At 64.1% G+C, this 21,513-nt stretch overlaps 1 protein-coding gene across 2 annotated transcripts in view; it reads left to right on the top strand.

The window, feature by feature from the left end:
- ZC3H3 (zinc finger CCCH-type containing 3) overlaps positions 1–21,513 on the top strand; it is an 88,257-nt gene that overhangs the window by 51,247 nt on the left and 15,497 nt on the right. For both annotated transcript variants that reach the window (XM_042972819.1, XM_042972818.1), the window contains exons 5-9: positions 9,746–9,933; positions 14,843–14,885; positions 14,971–15,132; positions 15,210–15,279; positions 17,362–17,493. In XM_042972819.1, coding sequence (XP_042828753.1) covers positions 9,746–9,933; positions 14,843–14,885; positions 14,971–15,132; positions 15,210–15,279; positions 17,362–17,493 — 595 coding nt within the window. The remainder of the gene's footprint in view (positions 1–9,745; positions 9,934–14,842; positions 14,886–14,970; positions 15,133–15,209; positions 15,280–17,361; positions 17,494–21,513) is intronic.

Here is a 21,513-nt window from a genome sequence, read left to right as displayed (position 1 = left end):
TTCTGTGGCGTACGCCGCCCCGTCTGTGGCTTGAGACCCCGTCGTTCCCGGGCCCAGACGCGTCCCCGTGGGTAGCAGTAGCTTGTTCTCCGTCCAGGCGTGTGGACGCACCACGGTGCGGTCACTGTGCTTTCAGTGGGTCGTTCTAGCCTTGCTGGGCGTGTTGCCGAATAGCTCGGAACCCTCATTTCCTCGGACTTGCTGCCTCAGAGGATGGGGGTGCTGTGCGGTCGTAGTAAGGCCGCTGCCCTGCAGGGGCTGTCCTGGTCGGCACAAGAGCACCCCAGCCTCACCAGCACCTCCTGGGCCCTGTCCTCCCCTTTGTGGCCACGCTGGTGGACCGTGCCTGTCTCTCACGGAAGTCTTAATTCGTGTGTCCGGTGACTTACAGCGTCGAGCGTCTGTCCCACCTTAATGTCCGCTGTCGTGCCCCTTTGTGAAGTGTCCCTTGGAGCCCTTTGTGCCCCTTTTTATTGATCTGCTGGAGTTCTTTACACATTATGGATCGTTTCTCAGATCTTCTCATGGTCTGGGGCTTGTGTTTTAACCGTGTCTGATTTATCAGTCTTGTTCTTTTATGAGCAGTGGTCTTGTGTTCTGTGTAAGAAATATTTGCCTACCCAACGCCATGTTTTCTTCCAGAAGTGTGACTAGTTTACCTGTGATTCTTGAAGTAACTTCTACTCGTGATCTAAGGTAGGGGTCACGGCTCCTTTGTGTCCCCACAGAGACGTATTTATTGAAATGAGCCCTCGGCTGTGCCAGAGTCCAGGGGACCGGAGACCGTGCCGTCTCTGGACTCCGCGTCCTAACAACTAACCTTCCTAGCCTTCATCACTGCTAAATGTTTGTTCCTCCAGATGAACTTGAGAAACCTAAGCTCAGTTTCTCAGCCTTCCCCAGCCAATCAGCCTCCAAAGCAGCAGAGTTGCATTTAATTTGTTTCTAGGTTTATTTATTTATTGGGGCGCCTGGGTGGCTCAGTTGCTCAAGCATCCGACTTCGGCTCAGGTCATGATCTCACGGTTTGTGAGTCCCAGCCCCACATCGGGCTCTTCTCTCACAGTGTGGACCCTGCTTGAGATTTCTTTCTCTCTCCCCCTAATTCTCTCTTCCTCCCCACCCAAAATAAATAAATAAACTTCTCGTTTTTGACATTTTTTTGCTTATTTATTTTTGCGAGAGACAGAGTGAGCACACACGTGGGAGAGGCAAGAGAGAGAGGGATAGAGGGGATCCGAAAAGGGCTGCCCACTGCCGGCAGGGTGCCCTGCATTTCATTCTCCTAGCCCACCCACCGCGCAGGAACCCCGCCCACTGGCGGGGACCCCTGGCCGCTGGGCTGCTTGCTCATCCCACCTGTTCGAAGTGTTGCGGGCGCGACGTTCTAGGGCTTCTGCACCACCGCTGGGCACACCTGCTGGGGTTGCCCTCATGTTTAAGTGTGTTGCTTTCTTTCATATGCGCCAGCCTGCTCTTGCGGGGGTCTTGGAAGGCTGTGCCTCTCCGTCCCCCCGAAGGCAAGTCCCTATTCGCCTTCTGGCTGTCGAGCGTTGGCTGTTGAGCTCGTGTGCCTTTTCCTGATGTTTGTGTGGTGTCTGCGTGGCCCGCTGAAGACACCGGCCCCTTTCCAGGGGAGCCAGGCTGCACTTGCTCTGTGATCCCCTCTGGTTGGGGCGGGGGGGGGGGGGGAGGCACCTGGCTCTTCCACCCCCTCAGTCCATGAGTCCCCTCAGGTGGACACGAGGGCTCCACGACGGTCAGGGCTCCTGGCATTCTGTGTGGGTCTCGCTAGGTTTTCACTTTGTCACGTGCCTCTGGCGTGGGCTGCCCCCGGCATCCCTGAGCCCAGCTGTGTCCAGATGCTAGGGCCCCTTGATGACCCGTGCCAGCGTGAATGCCCTAGGGGGCCACCCACGAGGGGCGGGGGTGGCTCATGTGTGAGACCAGGGGTGAGGAGGGAGTGCTGTTCCAGGTGGGGCACAGGCTTGGGGGTGGAGCTTGCAGGGGGGATGTGGAGCACGGGTAGGGGTTCAGCCTGGACGTGACTGTCCCTGTGGGTGTCCTCAGTCCTGCACCGCGGTCAGGAGGGTGGTGGACAAGACGGGCCAGGCGGCTCAGGCCGGGTTCCCTTAGGAGCTGTCAGCCAAGGAGCCAGTGAGCCAGGTGGGGTCTTGACCTCCTGACGTCTTCTCGGAGAGTCCCGGGCAGGAGGTCCGGTGGGTGTTCTGCTGCCCAAGTCGCCCTCCGTTGGCTTGCCCCTAGCGTGGAGATGTCTGCCCGATGCAGTTCTGGGGGCTGGGGGAATGGTCAGCCTGAACTGCACATGCCCAGTGAACAGGGCGGGGGGCAGGGGGGCAAGAGAGAGACGGTGAAGGGGCAGGTGGAGGGAGAGGTGCGGGGGGTAGACAAGGGAACAGAGAAAGGGCCGGCCCTGCCCCTCACCCGCTGTCACGGGCCAAGGCGGGCCTGGGCTGACGACCTCGCCGGTCCAGGGCCCTGCCCCCGCCCCCAGCCTGGGCGCCCGCCCTCTGCCCCCGGAGCTGGACTCTGCTCCAGAATAAGGCCACTGAGGCCCAATACCTGGTTTTTGTAGCTAACGTACAAAACGCCAATAGCTTCAGCTGAAATGGATTTTTAAAAGTGTCATTTTATGGAGAATTTTACTTTCCATCTTGTTGTTTATTAGGCTCTTAAAGGGAAAGCTTGTAATGCATCCATTGATCGAAATACCAATTGAATAGATGTGAGCGCATAAAACAGTCCCGGCCCCTCGTAATGGAGCCGCGGCATTTGTAACGGAGGCAGCACAATTAGCACTGCCCACCAGCACGCCGCTGGCCAGGGGCGCCCTGAATCACTGCCGTCCGTTACTGGGGAGACACGGACGGGGGGTTCCTCAGAGCAGCAGCACCTCAGTGATGAAGCCCTCAGGTCAGCCCCCTGCCCGTACCCCCACCCACCCTCCGATTCCACCCAGGCCTCAGCCCCCACCCCGGACCAGCCCCTCCCCACCGGACAAGGCTGCCGCTCCCCCGCCCCAGGTCACATAGCGCCGCCTCCCCTCCCCCCCCCCCCAGCTCCCACCCAGGCCCCTGGCCCCTTGTCTGCTGCGGGATGTGTCCCGGAAGGCCAAGCCGTCGGCCTGCCTCCGCCCCACGGTGGCCCGAGGATGTGTAAGGAGGTCAGCACGCAGAGCCCCCGGCTAGGCACGGAGCCCCAGCCCTGACTCACCGGGATTGGGGGTCCCTGGAGCGGGCCGTGGGCCACATCGCCCTGGGGGGGCCCGTTGTGTGGCTGGAGGAGGATCTTAGGAGACCAAGGTTGCCACAGTGGTCATGAGGCCTGTGCCATCTGCCAGGTCCCTGGCACTGAGCCCTGTTTCTGAGACTCCTGCCTCTGGCCTGCACTTGGGCCCAGCCTCTCACCTCCCACCCTGCCGGTCCTGCCTGGGCCCCTCACCTGAGACACTGTCCCCCTCCCCCTCAGAAGTCTCCCCATAGACCGCCCAGCATTGGCGGCCCCCCCGCCCCCTGCCCTGGCTCCGGGCCGGGCCACACGTGTGGGCGGGGCGCCGGGTGCTGCTCTGGGGGCAGAGTGGGCCGCGGCCGGGCGGGCGGCAGGCCCCTTGCAGGCCCGTGTGGGCGCACTCAAGCCCCCCGAGCCGAGCTGAGGTGGCGCCCGTCAGCGTTTCCGTGGAAAGCCCACTTAAGCACTTTGCAGCCTGTCACGGTGGCGGCTGAGCCTGACCTACTTGGGATTCGCTGTGCAGAGCCGCCTCCCCCGGGCACTGCTTCTGCTGACGGCGCACTCCCTGCTCGCCTCGAAGCTTCGCAGAACCGTGCTCCATTTCCTGAAAAATGCTTCCCCGGTTGTTTTCTCTGCTCCCCAGTCCGCCTGCCCGCCTCCTGCTTGGTCACCACTGGCTTGGAAGGCCTGACCTAGAGAGGCCGCCGGGTCCTCGGCCACGCACTGACCCTGCCCCAGCCAGCGGGGGTCGGAGGTTGAGTTCCGGCCAGGAGCCTGGCGGAGCCCCTCCGCTGGCACCCGCGCCCACACTCCTGTGTGTGGTCACCTCGGCCCTCTGCCTCCCCCAGCTCTGCCCAGCCGGCCCCGGACAGTGGCCACAGCCTCCTGCACTGCACCCACCCGCCGTGTTCACGCCTGATGGTCTTTCCAAGGGTCCGCGCTCCCGTGTGCTCACGCCCCGCCCCTGCCCCTGCCCCCGCCCCCAGCAGCACCGCCTGTGCGTTCGGGCCCCTTTGTTCTCGGGGAGCCCCTGCTGCCCGTTCTCCCTGCCCGACTCTTACCTGAACCGACCCCAAGAGGGCCACGGTGCGGGGGACCCCAGGCGGCACCCAACCCCTCCCTCCTGGCGTACCTGTGCCCAGGTCAGGGGCACCGTGGTGAGCAGGGCCCGGTGTGCCAAGCTGTGATAGAGCGCTGTATGGGGCTGGCGGCCCGTGACAGCAGGCCGTGGGGGATCGGACAGGCTCCCTGAGGTCCTGACCTCTGAGCTCGGTCTCAGGGACGGCCCGGAGAACAGGCCTAGAGGCCCATGCGAGGAGGGGCCACAGTGCCTTCCAGGAAGCAGAAGTGTCCGGTGTGTCTGGAGTCCTGGCTGGGGGCGGGGGAGGGGTGGTCTGCCAGCCCAGCCGGCGGGGTCTCCTGACGGAGCTGCCCGTGAGGAGAGCGGGGGCTGCTGCAGCGGGTCAGGGGAGCGGGGGCAGGACTTGGTCAAACATGCTGTTTTCAAACCAGCTGGCGGGACAGGGGGGTGCAGGGACCCAAGCAGGGAGCTCCGAGTCAGGGTGGGGACCCGGCCTGCATCTGGGGGGTGAGAGAGCGGGCCAGCCCAGGTGAGGCGGGTCCCTCGGTGACTGCGGTCACTGGCTGGGTGAGGGTCCCCAGGGAGGGGAGGGGTCTGTGTGGAAGGTGGGGAGCAGTCTGTGGGGCCATCCCGACTCCAGGAGCCCTCGCTGAGGGAGGCGGGAAGAACCCACCGGCAAAAATGCCTCCGCGGGCCTGACAGCGTTCACTGGGGGCAGGTGGCCACCAGTTCCCGCCAGTGACTTTCCATCCAGGTGCGTGGCCTCCGGTCCTGCACACAGATCTGTGCCCAGCCTTTGTGTGGCCCGTTGGCCCGGCCCTGTCCCCCAGTCTGGTGGGCCCACGTGGGCTGTGACGTGTGGTTTCCTTGGGGAAACCTGAGGACTGCCGGGAGCCTGAGTGGGGGCTGGGGTCCCCTCAGCTGCAAGGTGGCTGTGCGGGGCAGCCTGAGATGGTATTTGTTGAAAGGTGCCTTTGGGCCTGGTGGGGAGGCTCCTAGTTTGGGACGTGCGCTGTCCCGGGCTTCTTGGAGGTTGGGACCACCCCACCCCTGCCCCTCATCCACTTGCACCTGAGCCTGCCCCTGGCCTCCCTGGCCTCACCGGCTGTGTCCTCAGCCCCGGGTCTGGGGGCGGGGGAGCCGGGTGCGCCGGGGCCTCAGGAGGGCGGGCAGGGTCCTTGTGCTCACGTGTTTGGGAGCCTGTGTGCCTGTCCGCCCCTCACGTGCACCCGCTCGCTGGAAGGCACCGTGAGTGGGCCCGTCTCCGCAGACCCAGCGGGCAGGGGCGCCCGCATACGGTGTTGGGGGCTGCGTGGACCCGTTGTAGGCAGTGGCCACAGGAGATGCCCAGAGGGTGGGGAGTGTGGCGTCCAGGGTCAGGAGATGGGCGAGCACCGTCCTCCCTGGCTTCTCCGGAGAGCGGCCCTCTGTCTAGCCCAGACCCTGCCGTCCCTCCTCTCGGGCGCCCCCGGGGGGTGGCCTCCGTGGCCTCAGGCTGGAACTTGCCAGCTGCTCCCCAGGCAGCAGACACGTGGACAGCTTTTCTTTTTAAACCTACTTCTGTGGTGTGTGTGTCTGTCTCCCCATTACCACTGCTTTTCATTTAAAATGTTATCTCCCCCCACCCGTTCCTCGTGCCCCCCCCGGGGGGGGGGGGCGAGGGGCCCAGCCCTCACCCTGGTGTAGTCAAGGTTATGGTGATAAATCCTGGGGCATTGTCACTTCTATTCGGAGTAAATTGGCTGGCCGCTTTCGGGCTGAAGGAAAGATAATTTGCTGTAGTATTTCAAATGGATTAGAAATGGATTTGAAGGGAAAGTTCATGCCTCCCATTACAAAGGCGAGAAAGAGGACTATCTTAAGGCACGGTTCCCTCCCTGGCCTTCATTATCCACGCTTAATACCTTTCCTATTTTCCAGCGTTAATGAAATTTCCTGGCGGCATGGGCCTGCCGGACGGATGGGAGAAGCCTTTAGATCTGAGGCTCCTGTTGTAGAAAAGGAATTACAGGGCCCGTGCCGCGAGGGCAGGCGCGTTCTCCGGGTCCTTGGCCCGGCTATTATCTCATTAATTTTATCCCCTCTTCTCAATACAGTTGGTTTCCAAAGGCTGTCCTCTCCATTAGGGTAACAATTTACTGGAGTGCCGTGACACCCAGGCACTGAACAGCTACAAGGCAGCCCCTGCCCGCCCGGCGCCTGCCTGGCCACAGGTCCCAAGTCAGCGAGTGGAACCAGCCGGGGTGAGGGAGGGGGTCCTGTGCAGCTGCAGGCTGGGCTGTGTGCGGGCAGGTGGGCCTTCCCCAGCCCAGGCCAGCCCTCCCCGAGTTCTGTGGCTGCATCCACCTCCTCCAAACAGTCCTGCGGCACCATGGGGCTCCTGCGTGGGCCCCTGGAGACGGTGGGCCCCGGGGCTGTTCGTGGGGGTAGCCCCGCACCCTGGGCCGTGTGCCCACCTGTGCGTAGACCATCCACTCTGAGCCAGGGCGTGAGAACCGAGCTGCTAGGCCTGCAGCCCTGCCAGGTGGCCCGTGGTCGTCCCATAATTGCCATTCAGACCCAGGGGCGTAGTTTTTTGGGGGGAGAGGAGACCGATCTCTCAGTCTTGGTCCTCCATAAGAATAAGTGTGGGAATAATCAGCGATGTGTGATCTATGCCTTGTAGCCAAGAAAAACCACGGAGGGCACTTCTCCCAAGCAGGGCGTTGGGTGTGTCCAGTGCCTAGCCGAGGAGCCAGGAGCGTGTCCCTGGGTCCCGCTCTCAGGGGGAGCCGTTAACCCCCAGACTGAGGCTCTTCTGTGTACAGAGCTGTGGGATGGGCCTGGATGGGACCACCCTCGGGGCTGGAACGCAGTCTATCCTGAAGCTTCTAGCTCCTTCTAAACTGAGAGCCTGCCAAGCCTCCACCTCCGCAGGTCCCTGCCTGGGCCTGGTCCCTGTCTGCGGCTTCACCTGTGTGACTGCCCCAAGGAGTGGTGGGTTGTCCCTGTCCGGCCTCGGCCAGGGGCACGTGCCGGGGGGTGAGCTCCCTCACCCCTCGAAGGGCTGGGTTTCTGGGGCATCCGGGCAGGGGGCCGGATCCTGAGGTGCCGGGCCCAGGGAAGGGGGTGGGGCACGTGTCTGCCTGCCCACCTGTCCCTCATGATTTGTGGCGTCCTGTGGTGTGGATGGGGTGCAGGTATGGTGGCGGCCCAGGAGAGGAGGGTCTGTGCCCCGAGGCAAGAGGCAGCTGTGAGCGGTGCCTTATTCCGGTAAGCGACATCTGTGCCATCTCGCTGCGCAGCCTGCCGGGCCGTCTGGGGTCTGGCCCTGAGGGCTGAGTGTGCTGTGTGCGTGGGCTGGGCTTACTGCCGGCGCGCTCGAGCCGCGGGGCTGCAGAGCGGAGGCTCCCCAGCTGCCCCTCCCAGTGGTGACACCGCTGAGGGTTCTGGACGTCGTGGGGCTGGGGGCCAGGGCTGTTGGCGGCCCGTTGGCCTGTGGCTGAGCCAGCTGTGGTGGCCACTCGCCCTGGGCTCAGCTCTCAGTCGTGGGGTTAGGACTCAGGCCAAGCTGTGCCCTGTGCACAATGACCCCGGCGCCCACAGAGGGTCCGGAGCCACCTCTGAGCTCACGGCGTTCTGCGGCGGGTGCGGGCACACGGGATGGGCCTGCCCGGCCCCACCCTCCTCATACCTCGGCCTGGCCTCTGAGCTGGCCAAGGGGACAGGCAGGTACTCACCGGACACATAGATACCCCGAGACCAGGGTGGGTAGAGCTGGGGCCCCAGGGTCTGAGGAAAGCCTGGAGGTCTGTCTTCTCCCCCAGAGGACACCCCCCAACCCTGCCCTCTTTCTGCCAAGATGTACCCTGTGCAGGGACAGCTGGGGCCTGTAGGGCACGCATGGCACGAGCCAGGCCGGCCGCGGTCCCTTGGCAGGACTTTTCCCCAAGATTGGTGTCTGTGAACTTGAGTTTTAATTAAGGGAAACTGGGTTAAGTGCCGTCGGGCTGCGGTGTCCTCGGCCCTCGCTGCCTGGCCTGTCCTCACACTGAAGCTGTGGGTCTCCTGAGCTCGGCTCGCTTGCGCACAGGATCCGTCTAACGTGTCCTCAGAGGCTTTGGCTGGCGAGAATCACCCCCGAGTTGCAAAGAGACCAAGGCCCAGGGGGCCACGTGGTGAGGGTGGCGTCAACCCCCCAGCCGCGATGCCACCACCCCTCCACCAGCCTGGGTGCCGCCGGGAGGCCCCGCCCCGCCCACCCTGCCCCGCCCGGAAAGGGAGCTGCAGGGCCGTGGGGTGCGCGGCGGCGTGAGGACGTTGGAGAACCCGAAGGGAAGGCGCCATGGCGCTGCTCTGGGCCTGCTCACCAGGTCCCCGCTGCCGGTGGTGGTGGTGGTGCCCGCGGCCAGGCCCACCCTCCTCACGCCCTGCCCTCCTGCTGCTGGCAGGCACCGGCACTCACAGCCCCAGATTTGCCAGTGGGGCGCAGTGTGGACGCTCGGTGGTAATAACATTATGAGCAGAGTCTGAGCTAATATGGAATTAAGGTCAATTTGCATAAACAAATTGCTGCTGAAATGTGTCCTGAGGGGGAAAGGCCCCACACCCTTCTGGAGTCATGAAGCTGGCTGGTCTCCATGCCGGGTGCCCTGGGTGGGAGGCCCTTGTCCCCTCATTTGGGTGGCAGCCTGCCCGTGTGACCCCTGGGGGGGCGGGGAGCGGGTGGGCCAGAACAACCTGGGGGCCTGCGGCCGCCGCCCACCACAGCTGTGGTGTCTGCAGGGGAATGTCTCTCTAAGTGGGGGCATCCAGGGCCTCCTCCCGATCCACTCCGCCCTTGGCTTCCCCGGGGGGTGCCGGTTTCTGGCAGGACGGGGCCCAGGACCCCGTGGGAGGAGAGTTTGGAGGGAAGGAGTGGGCAGGTGGCCGCCAGGGCCATCCAGGCCCTGGTCTGCCTTCCCTGCCCGGGTCATCCACTCAGCGAGTCCCGCAGGCCGTCCCACACCCCTTCCAGCATCTCCAGTCTTTCCCCCACATGGCTTGCCTGCGTGGGGGTCTGTGAGGGTCTCGATGCTGGGCTCTCGTGTGGTGGATAGAGGGGCGGGGCAGGACTGGCCGTGGGGCCTGCTGGCCCCAAAGCACCTGCTGTCCCAAAGGCCAGGCTGACGTGGGCTGGGGCAGCGTCTGGGGGAAGATGTTCCCAGGCAGTGGTGACGGCCACCAGTCTTGGTGTGGACCTCAGGAGCCTTCCCCCCGCAGTGGACCTCCCTCGAGAGACACTGTCAGAAGGCCAGGGCCTGGACAGTCACGTGCAGCGCTGTACTTGTCCCCCACCTGTGCCCTTTCAGCCTGGCTGAGTGGGGTTGGGGACAGTGGGTGACGGACTGCGGGCGGCTGGGGCCAGACCGACTGGGCATTTCTCTGTCTCTGCAGGTCTCTGGTGCTGAATCGCCTGCGCCCCACCGCCGGGGGTGGGAAAGCACAGGCCAGCCCCCCTCGGTGGAGGAACAAAGGCTACCGCTGCATCGGAGGGGTCCTTTACAAGGTGTCGGCCAACAAGCTCTCCAAGACCTCCGGCCGGCCTGGCGGCGATGGCGCCACCAGGCCCCTCCAGCGCACAGGTGAGGCTCCTCGGAGGTGGGGGCCAGGAAGCCTTTGCGCCTGGCTCCTGACCCCCCACCGCGCGTCGTCCATCGTGGGCGGCTGCTGCGGCTCGCCCGTGACCCCACGCTCCCAGGGAGCCGATCCCCGTGAGCGCTTCCCAAATGGGCCACGGCCCAGGCCGGGAGTTCATTTTCCCCTTCAGTGCTTGCCGGGCCCCCATAGCCGTCCCTGTCGGAGCCGACGGGGCAGCCGGAGCAGCCCGGGCACGGATGGGGAGGCCTCTCAGCCCCCACGTCCCCTGGGGAAGCCCCCGCGTGCGCTGCCTCTCGCTCGGCCGAGCGGGCCCTGATTTTCCACGTTTTGCTCCTGGACAAAGGAGATGAGCCAGGTATGGTGAACACGGTCCTGGCGGGCGAACACCTGGGGCCACGGCGCCCCGTAATCTCATTGGCAATGCCTCCCGCTGTGTCTGGAGGCAGCCGCCGCCGCCACCACGCATGCCCCCGCGGCCTGGGGAAACAGGCCGAGGAGAAGGAAATGCTTTGGATTCGCTTATTATACAAATTAACTAGAAAATATTTTGGTTTCAGTCCAATTTTACCCCCATCCTTTTCTGTCAAGAAAAAAAGGGTGAGGTTGCAGGCAGTGTGGGGCCTGCAGAGACCCAGCTGCTCCCGGCCCCCACCCCCCAAAGAGGCCTGGACCAGGGGCGAGGCGGGCGTTGGGACCATCTGTAGCTTGGGGGCCCTTCCCGGAAGCCCTGCCCAGCTGTGTCCCCAGGGCCTCTGTACGTGGGTCTAGGGGGTGGGCGGCGAGGTGCACTGGGCTGCCCAGGAGAGGCACTGGGGGGCCCGAAGGCCACGGCTCTGTGCTGTCTCTCTGCCTCAGTTTCCCCATCCCTTTCTCAAGGGATTGGGCTGTGTGATCTGAGGGCCTTTCCACCTTGGCCTCAGCTAGCTGCCCAGTGGAGGAGCAGGTACAGAGCCTTGGCTGGGCCTCCTTTGGGGACTCAGGCCCCAGGGCATGCCACTGTGGGTGAGCAGATAGCCCCCTCCCCCTCAGCCAGCCCATGGCATCCGTGCTCATGGTCTATGAGGCCCCACACGTGGCCGCCGGTCCTTCTCTGGGCTGTCCCTACCCGGGCTGCTGTGTGGGGTGGACGGAGCCACAGAGGGCTGCTGGGCAGCCTTTCTGCGGAGTGATATTCTGGTCGGGCCCGAGCAATAAGGCCCGTTCTGCTGACATTTCCTCAGCACCCTCACCTCCTGTCGGCCCTGGTGATGCCGGGGCTGCTTATTCACACCGGGTGTGAGGGACTCCTCCCTGGCCCGGCCAGACATCATCATTGGCCATCCTGGCATTCACACTGTCTACAGCAGGGACCCGAAGGGGGTTGTGGTTTGGGGCTGCGTGTGGGCCGCTCCACGTGGGCCCTGACCTCAGGCGGGCTGGTTGGGCCTTTGGGGGTGGGGCCGCACCCACCACCCGGCCCCTCGAGTCCATGCTGGGAGGAGGGGCACCTGGAGGCAGAGAGGAAGAGGCGGGTCTGTGCCGCGTGGCGGCCGCTTGAGGGAGGGAACAAGAGAGGCGAGCCAGAGCTCCCGGGAGACCCCGGGCCGCCCGCCGCCTTGGGGTGGGAGAGCAGAGAGCAGAAGGGGCTGTGGGGCTCCCTTCCCGGCATAGACCACACCACACCTGAGCAGACGGCTGTCCTGCGTCGTCTCACCGCGGAAGGCGCCTCGCCGAGCCCACGCCCCTGCAGGTGCACAGCCGCACAGCATTCCAGTCTCCTCGGGACACAGAGCGGGACAGAGCTACGGCCTCACCGCGCCCGGTGTCCCGGCCGCCTGGCCTCGGGCCATAAAGAGAGGACGCAGGCCTCAGGGTGCAGGCAGGGTCCCGGCAGCCCCCACCCCCACCCCAACTTCAGGGCAGGCGGGGGCCGGAGGTGGGACTTGGAACACAGACCGCTGGGTGGCGTGTCCCGGGTGTGAGGCAGAGCTGGAGCCAGAACCCACCGAGGACCAACCCCCCCCCGCCCCCGCCGCCTCCAGCTCCGGCCACCCGGACCCCCGACCGCTTGCTGTGGAGAAGGTAGGCCACCCCCAGCTGCAGGAGCTCCCACTGGCCAGTGGCTCTCCTTTTCTGTCAGCAGAACTCTGACCCGGCAGGGAGGTAGCCCGCCCCCGTCCTGACTCTGGCTCCCGGCCGCTAGGCCTCTCAGGGACAGTGTTAGCCCCTGGTTGGGGTCCCCCGAGCCACGGGGAAGGTGGAGGGCACCCTCCTCCCCCCGAGCCCAGTGACCACGGACTTCCCTCCCGCTTCTCAGGCCTGCCCACCCGCAGGGCCCAGCCCCGGGGGCCTCTCCTTGTGTGGTTTGGCCCCCCGACCTGGGTGCACCCGGGCGTGGGCTGCGGCTCGTGCTCCACCAGGCCTGGCGTACGTCGCGGACCCAAGAGCCCGCTGGTCCCTGCCGTGGAGCAGAGGCCCCAAGTGTGTCTGCCAGAGCCACCTCCCCCGGCCTAGGCTGCGGGGCCGGCCCCCAGCTCCCTGAGGGAGGCAGACTGGAGTAGGCTCCCTGCTGCTCGTCGGCCACCACACACCCCTGGGCAGGTTATCCAGTCATCTGTGACCTGCTGACCCCGCCCTGTGCTGAGAGGGCACAAGAGAGGGCTGGGAGCCACGCACCCAAGGCCCCACCCCGCTGCCTGCCTCCCTTCTGGATGCCTCTTCCTGGGGCCCCCTCCGCCGAGGGCCGCGATTTCCTGGGAATGGCCGGGCCAGCCGGGGCGCCGCGGGGCTGCGGAAGCTGGCTGTGCTGCCCGGCCGCTCCCTCTGACCCCAGAGCCCCTGCCTGGGCTCGCTGGCCTGTGAAGGGTGAGGCGCTGCCCGGTGGGGGCTGGCAGGGGTGGGGCCTTGATGCCAAGCTCGCCGGGTCTATTTTGGGAAGATCCCCGGGCAGGGCAGCTCTCGGAAGGCTGGGCACCGCCTGCTCCGCGGTTGCCAAGGTTTTCGGCCGAACCCTGCAGCGCCCGCAGCACCTCGAGGCCTCTTTTCCGGCAGCTGCTTTATGTGCGTGTTTTAGCACCGCTCGGGGTTTGAACAGTGCCTCCCGCTGCGAGCCCCACACTGGTATCTTCTTAAGAGCAAACCACGGAAAGGGGAGTAAACCTGTCCCTTCCCCGCCCCGCCCCCGCAGACACCAGGCCTGACAGGCAGACACATGTTGACCGTGGGCCCTGGCAGGAGCAGATGGCGCCACAGAGGCACCGGCAGCCTGGGTGGCAGCCCGGGAAGCTGCGCTCCCAGCAGCGATCGGATTGCACTCCGTCATCCCCGGGGCGGGCAGGTGTGCGAGCACCCCGTGCCACCTGGACTGGCCTCCAGCCGGTACCCCGGGACCTGCATCCCCAGCTGGGGAGCCGGGACTCCGCTGTGGCCCGGGACGCCCAGCTCCTCTCCGCCCTGCTGCCCGCTCCCCGCTCTGGAACCGGCCCCGTTCCCGTCTCGGCCAGCCCCTGGGCCTGGGCCCCTGGGCCAAGCAGTTCCTTCTCAGTGGGGGTCTCACCACGCAGCCCTGGAGCCACCCTGCTTCAGCTTGAGGGGACCGAGGCTCAGAGAGGGGCAGACACTGGTCAGGGGATGGTAGCCCAGAGAGGGCACATGGAGTGTTTGTGTGGAGTGTCCACTGAGTGGTTAGGGCTTGGCGCAGGCTAGATGTAGAAGGGGGTGCCTGAAGGTCCAGCCCGCGGGCCACATGCAGTGTCAGAATGCTTGCGTGACCGGGTCTGGAACTCTGGACGGGACTGAGCCGAGCGGGTCCTGGCACAGATCGTCCTGGGGAGGCCGAGGGAGGGGCCTCTGGGTGGCTGGAGGGCCACCTGCCCAGGCCTCCCATGCGGCTCCGATGGGGGCGGCTCAGAGCCAGGCAGCTTGGGGACATCCCTTTTTAAGCCTGGGATGCTTTGTCATTGCCTCAGGTCCCTAGAATTTCTGAGTGATGTCACTTCTGCCTCTCGCCACCGGATCCATTTCAGCAGCTGCCTGTGGAAAATGGAATCTGGTCTGGGAAGGTTCACATGTGTGTTTGAGGAACATCTGAGCAGTCTTGGGCCCTGCCCGGCCCACCCTGGTCCTGGGGGGCAGTGACCTCATCCACAAAAGGGAAGCAGGGGGCTGTACGTCAGTCTGCACTCCTGCCCCCTGCCTGCACAGGACAGACATTGCCCACCTGCCCCTTGTCCCCTGGCTTTGATTATCCTGTCACCTGCTCCCTTCTCATCACCACCGTTCACTTCATGAACAGCTCCCCTTTGGGCCACAGTCAGTGACCTCAGAGAGGACTTGACGGGTCTTTGCACTTAGGGTTTGGGGGAGTGGGCACCCGCCATGGCCCACGAAGGCCTCCGGGCCGGATGTGCTTGTCCGGAGCCTGTGTAGGCCCAGGTCGGCACGTACGTCCCTGTAGAGCCTGGGAGTGAGGACGTCAAGCTTTGTGGCCACGTACTTACTATTATATTTTCATTTAACCCTTTAAATTCATAAGAATCGTCATTCAGGTCTCATAGCCCCAGGCCCTGCCCCCGGCAGAGGAAGGTAGTAGGGAGGCCCCCAGCACCTAGGCTCTCCTGGGACCACCTGACTTGAGGTGAGGCCGCTGCTCAGTAGCCAGTGTCGCCGGGAGCCGTGCTGCCAGATCTGGTCCCTGTACGGGCCGGCCCGCCGCACCCCCCCCCCCCCCCCCCGCGCCTCACGGGGTGGGCGTTGGTCCGGCAGTGTCCCAGGAGGGCAGGCAGTCTCCCCTGGGGGGCAGCAGTGCCTGAGCCGAGAGCGGGGCCCAGGGGGGAGCTGCGCCCAGCAGGTTGGTGGGGAGCAGGAGAGCCAGCTGCCCGCGGGCCTGACGTGACCCGGCCTCTTGCCCCACAGGCCGGTTGGACCCTGCCAGCAGCTGCAGCCGCTCCCTGGCCAGGTACGTCCCTCAGGGTTGGGCTCGGGGCTCACGGGATGGGGGCGAAGGGGTCCCCCGGGCTCACGCACCTCCGCCCTGTCCACAGCCGGGCCGTGCAGCGCAGCCTGGCCATCGTCCGGCAGGCGAGGCAGCGGCGGCGGAAGCAGCAGCAGGAATACTGCATGTACTACAACCGCTTCGGCAGGTGCAACCACGGCGAGCACTGTCCCTACATCCACGACCCCGACAAGGTGGCCGTGTGCACCAGGTGAGCCTCTGGGGCGGGGGCCGCGGGGGTCCCTGCCCACGCCAGCCCCTCTGACGCTGTTCCTCTCATTTGCACAGGTTTCTCCGGGGCACGTGCAAGAAGACAGACGGGACGTGCCCCTTCTCCCACCACGTGTCCAAGGAGAAGGTGAGCGCCCCCCCCCCCCCCGCGCCCCCCGCAGGCACCGCCCCACGGTTCTCGGCTCGGGAGCCGGCTGTGTGGCCACCGCTGCACGTGCCCAGGAGCAGCGGCCTCCAGCTGCCCCCCGGGGTGGGCGCCCGGCAGCGGGCTGAGGCAGGGTGTGCCGGAAGGAAGGGCAGAGGAGGACAGGCAGGTGCACCACTGGGCCCCTCCGTCCCGGGCCCCTCCCCTCGGCCTCGGTGAGCGCGGGGAACCCCTCTCAGCCCCCCACCCTGCTCTGGGGCCGCGGCAAGGTTAGGGGAGGCGGGGTCGGGCCGAGGCTGCTGCCGCTACAACAGCTTTTCCCCTTGAGGAACTTGAAGAGAATCAGCATTTTTCTCCCTAATAGAGCTTCGAAACTCTGTTGTGAGCAATTTGGAAATTCACGTCGAGTTTCAGGTTCATTAGCTCCGGCTCCGAAGCTGGCGCACATTCCGAGCTGTCTGATGTGGGCGCCCGCACGAGCGCCCTGAATTAATGTTATTGTTATTTGTGTGGACGTGGTGGGTGCAAACAAGGTTAATTGAAACGAGGATGCAGCTTCCTCTCGGTAACGGCCGTGCTGACAGCTAGGAGGGGCTCCGTTGGCTGTGAGAGTTGGCTTTATTATCCCTTTTTATTAGAGCTAATTTGGGCTCTATATCAAAAGCCACATTAAGGGAATTGTCTGCAGCCGCACCACCAGCAGCCCCAAACGGGCCGGCCCTTCTCCCCCGTGCGCTGCAGTTAAAAGACAATTAAAAATAAACTCTTGCACGTTAAATCACCCTTTGTTTCTTTGCTTTCTCCCTCATTCCCTCACTGGCCTCCCCTCTGCCCCCCACCCCCCGAGGCTCCTGTGTGGGGCCCCTGGCAGGCCGGCGCCAGACCCCGGAGTGCCAGCCGGTGGAGACCCACTGGGGGCCGGGGGCTGCGGTGGGGTGCGTGAGGGGCGGGTCCGACAGGAGAGGGGAGGGGAGGGGAGAGGAGGGGAGGGGAGGGGAGGTCCCAGAGAGACCCCCCAGAGGGTCAACAGGCCTGCCGAAGGTGGGGAGACCCCCTAGGGGGTGACCAGACGGCCCAGGAGGTGGCCCGGGGAGGGGCCCCAGAGAAGAGTTGCCTGGCAACTGCAGAGGTCAGGGTGGGCAAGATCAGAGACCCCTCCTTGCTGGCCCTCAGGCTTCAGTTTCCCCCTGTGGGGAGAAAGTGGGCCGCCTCTCTGTGTCCCAGGGGCCGGGGGGCGCTGGGCCACACGGGTCTGCCCAGGCTGCCCACTCCGTACCCGCCCCGGGTCCCCCTGGGCTCACCTGCTGGTTTCCGGGGCACTGGAGCCAGGCCCCTTGCCAGGCCTCCGCGGCGTCAGCCTGTGGTCAGCGCAGCCCAGGCTGCTCCGGGGCACCTGCCTGCCTCCCCAGAGTCCCTCCACAGGCTTCCCTGGGTGGAGTCAGGCCTCCGGCCCACAGATGCTGCCAGGTGCCCAAGCAGTGGGGAAATCTGCTGGACCTTCCGGGCCTTGTCGGCCGCTGCTCTACCTAGAGCCCCTGTGCTCTGTCTCCCCCTGACCCTCCAGCCCCTGCGCTTTGAGGCGTCTATCCCACCACGGCCCCACTGCCTGGAAACTGGGGCCGTCTCAGAGCAGGTGACAGGCTCAGGTGACAGCACATCTGGGCCCGAGCCGTCCTGCAGGCCTGGGGCCAGCCCCGCCTGGATATCCTCGCCTGTGCCCTGCCCCGGCGGCCTTGCCTTCTGGGGAAGCCAGGGGTCTGTCTGCCTTTAGGGCTGGCAGCCCCCACCTGGCCTGGCCTCAGGTGCTGGCCAGCACTGCGCATCCATTTCTCCCTTGGGGGTGCGGGTCTCCAGCCACAGTCTCCGCACGGCTCGTGCCTGGCCTCGGAGCCCCAGGCGGTCGGTCCTGCAGGGGGGACCCGCTGCCTTACCTGTAAAGGGGGGGCAGGTGCCTGATGGAGGGCTGGACGGGGGCTGTGGTAGTACCGGGCAGACGGGGCCCATGCGCCCAGGGGCGCTGCAGGGGGCTGCGGGTCCTCACCACCTGCTCCCTCGCCCCCACAGATGCCCGTGTGCTCGTACTTTCTGAAGGGGATCTGCAGTAACAGCAACTGCCCGTACAGCCACGTCTACGTGTCCCGGAAGGCGGAGGTCTGCACGGACTTTCTCAAAGGCTACTGCCCGCTGGGCGCAAAGGTGAGGGGCGCGGGTGGGTGGCCGGCAGCCCCGAGCCCCCAGCGGTGGACCAGCCACGCTCCTCCGAGCCTTCCTTGGAGCGCATGGAACCCCAGGGTGGCGAGGGTAGAAGGGGCCAGTGTGAAGGGATTAGGGAACTGGGTCGCAAGGGCCACCCGCAGGCTAGCGCCTGCTTTGCCCCCTGTGTTCGGGCCCATCACTGCTGCTGCCCTCACCTGTCGGCGAGGGGCTGCTGTGCTGGGGCTCCCCGGCAGCTGAGCACCCCGGCTCCGTCCTGCTCTCCAGAAGGGGCCCCTCCTCATCTCTGTGGCCCGGGCCTGCCAGGGCAGCAGTGCCCTGGGCTGGGAACCCCAGGACAGGCCTCTCTAGCCCCTGGTGCCCCGAGAGGGAGCCTCCTCGCCAGTGCTGAGACCTGCAGTCTGGACTGTGGGGGGACCGGAGCTGGGACTTCCTGGGGACCGCCGGTGGGCAGGGCAGCAGGACTGGGCCTGGGCAAGGGGAGCGCGCGTCAGTGCGTTTCACACCGCGGGGCCCGTGCCCCTTCCCTCCCTGCGTCCTCTCCCTCCTGCCGCCAGGCCAGGGCCCAGGCCGGGCCGGGCTTGGCAAACCTGGGGACCTGACCCGCAGCTGGTGGGTCACCCTGAAGGACGCCCAGGACCCTGGCGGAGAGGCCCCGCCCCATGGGGCGGGGACTGGGAGCGGCTCAGACCAGGGCCGGGTGGGCTGGGGTGCGGTGGCAGGACCCCCGCGGAGGCTGTGCGCGATTACTGTAAGATATTCCCATTTAAATGAAAGTATCAAAGTGATATTTAAGTTCTGCCGCTGGTGGAAGTGCTTACCGTGTCCCTTTCGGCGTGTTGGTGCCGTGGCTGCCACATGATGGATAGCAGCTTGTAATTATATATGGGGGAAAGCGCTGAGCAGGCCAGATCCAGCGGCAGGAGCGGCAGCAGCCTGGGCTGGTGAGGGTTAATTTTATTCTCTAAATAATATAAAAAGTGCTGAGTCGTCGCCTTGTGCCTGAAGTACAAGTCCTCAAATGGGCCCCAGAGAGTTTATAATATTCCACTGAATCAAGTGAAATTGTTAACCTTGCTTCATAAAGCCACGGCTTGTTAAAGAGGCGCGCTCCCTTTTCTTGTGAATAATTTAGGCCGGGAGTAAATCTCTGCTCCCTTCCCTTTTCGGGGGCCACACTGCCGCTCTGGACAGCTCAGAGGTCAGCCTCCGCCCCGCCCACCGGGCCCTTGGTCTGACCCCTTGCCTTCGCTCAGGACGCACTAGCCGGACGACATGGGGTCGCAGTGGGTTGTCTCTCCACGGTCCCAGTGGTGGGTCCCCACGGCCGCTCGACCTGGCATCAGCCAAGGTGCCCTGCTTGTCCCCTCTCTGGGTAACGTGTGTGTGTGTGTGTGTGTGTGTGTGTGTGTGTGTGTGTGTGTGTGTGAGTGAGTGCCTGGCCTGCATGGGGTGCTCGGCCTGTGCGTCATTGCCCAGCCTGTGTGTCAGGGCCCGGCCTGCGTGGGGTGCCCGGCCTGCTTGTGGGGCTCCTGGCAATCAGCCGAGTTGCTGGGGACACTCCCACCACGGCCCCTCCTGTCTCCTGATGTGCCCTGCCTCACAGAAGCTCTCGTGTCCTCTGGCTCCAGAGTCACAGGCTGAGTTTGCATGGCTGTCATCAGCGATTGACTCTGCTGGGGTACCGTTGCTTAGGCTGAAATCTGTCCGGTGTGTGTGGGTCACAGTCCTTCCACCATCCCCCTGCCGTCCTGTTCCAGGACCTGCCCCCTCCCAGGGCCACTGGGACCCTCTCCATCCTCCTCCTGGGTGCAGCTTTGAGGCCACAGTGTGGGAGGCCTGAGGGAGGCCCTGGGGCAGGGGCTCAGGCCCTGGCCCCCCTCCCTGCACCCCCCCCCCTTCATCCTGCAGGGCCTCCGTTTCCTGTTCGGCAAGATTGGGCTAATGAGGGTCTCGAGGGTCTGGGGGACTGTGGTGATTAAGGCCCCATCTGCCCCCTTCCGAGTAGGCCTGGGGCAAGAGCAGGTGTCGCTGACTTGGCTGTGGTGTGAGGTGGGACGTCACTTAGTTTTCTTCCACACGGGGGGTCCTGTCCCCCAAGACCACCCGTGAAACCACCCCTGTCTCCACTCAGCTTTCTGTGCTGACGGCTCGGAGCCCGGAGCCTGCGTCGCATTCCGTGTCTCCCTCTCTCTCTGTACCCCGCCCCCTTCAAAACTAAATAAACGTTAAGAAAAACGTATTGAAGCCCAGCTTTATTGAGGCCCAGTGCACACATGACCTGGTTCACCCGCTGCAAGTACACAGTCTGCTTGCCAGGATCCAGGTTTAGGACGCACGTGTCCGTCGCCCAGCAGCCCTTCTGCCGTCCGTAGTCGGTCCCACCCGCGCCCCTCTCCTGCCAGGCACGAGGAACCTACCTCCTTTCTCCGCAACCTCGTGTGTTCCTGGGCATTTCATATATTGAAATCTGCAAACACATAGACTCTGTTGTCCAGCTTCTTTCCTTCCTTTTTTGTTTTGTTTGTTTGTTTGTTTGTTTGTTTTTTGAGAGAGAGAGAGAGCAGGGGAGAAGGGGAGAGAGAGAGGGACAGAGAATCTCAAGCAGGCTCCACACTCAGCACGGAGCCCAACACGGGGCTTGGCCTCACGACCCTGGCATCATGACCTGATGCTTAACTGAGCCACCCAGGTGCCCCTGGCTTCTTTTTTTTAAACTTCTTTTTTTTTGTAAACTTCTTTTAACGTTTATTTGTTTTGAGAAAGGGAGTGAGTGGAGAAGGGGCAGAGAGGGAGGGAGAAAGAGAGGATTCCAAGCAGACTTCACACTGTCAGCGCAGAGCCTGACACAGGGCTCTATCCCACGACCCTGGGATCATGACCCGAGCCGAAACCAAGAGTCAGACGCTCAACCACCCGAGCCACCCCAGCGCCCCTCGTGGCGCCCCTCTTTTAACGTGACTTTGAGGGTTGTCGCATTGTGGGCTAGATCAGGCCTGTGTTCTTTTTGTGGCTGAAAGCCGCTCCGTTGTGCTTGGACCACGCCGCGGCATTCATCGGTCAGTGGGTGGACATTTGGGTTGTGTCCAGCCGGGGGCCGTTTGGAACCGTCCAGCTGTGAAAGGTGTGCACAGGTGTCTCTTGGGTAGACACCGGGGGTGGACTTGCTGGCGACTGCGCGTTGGACTTCCCTCGAACGTGGCCACGGCAGTCCACGTTCCGGCCAGGAGCGGATGAGGGCTTCCTTCTGTCACGTCCTGGCCACCACCCGTCCCTACCTGTCCTGCGGCTTCGGCTTTGCTGATGGCGGGAGGTGGCTTCTCACTGTGGTTGCATTTTGCGTTTTCTTGACGGCGCGTGATGCTAGACGCATCGGCCGCCCCTCCGTCTGGTCTCCAACAGCTTTGACATCTGATTCGCAGAGCATACAATTCACCTATTTAAGTTACAGTGCGGTGGGTTTCAGTATGTTATGTCATTCATTTTTTTTGATTGCAGTAAAATAAAGATAACATAAAATTTGCCGTTTCTGTCTGTATGATTCAGTGGCATTAATCGCATTCACAGTATTGTCCAGCCGTCACCACTGTCTGTTCCCAGACCTTCTCCGTCACCCCAAACAGAAACTGTAAACGTTCAGGGGTGACCCCCCCATTACTCCCTCTGGGCCTTGGGCACTGACTAATTTACGTTTTGTCTCCGTGAATCCTCCTGTTCTCAGATACCGATGTAAGTGGAGTCGTACGGTGTGTGTCCTTTTGTGTCTGGTTTCTTTCACTTCACGTAATGTTGTCAACATTCACGCACAGTGCGGTCTGTCGGTGCTTCCCTCCTTTTCGTGGCCGAGTAACATCCCCGGGACGCGTGGGCCACTCCTCTGTCCATCCGTCTTGGGATGGACACTTGGGTTGTGGCTTTTGGATACCGTCGCTGATGCCGCCGCGAATGTTGTCACGTAACGTCCATTCAGACGCCTGCTTTCGCTTCCGTTGAGCGGACACC

The sequence above is a fragment of the Panthera tigris genome, chromosome F2 (genome assembly GCF_018350195.1).
Source record: "Panthera tigris isolate Pti1 chromosome F2, P.tigris_Pti1_mat1.1, whole genome shotgun sequence".
NCBI lineage: Eukaryota > Metazoa > Chordata > Mammalia > Carnivora > Felidae > Panthera > Panthera tigris.
Note: the sequence above shows the minus strand (reverse complement) of the source record. Positions and strands in the feature narration are given on the sequence as shown.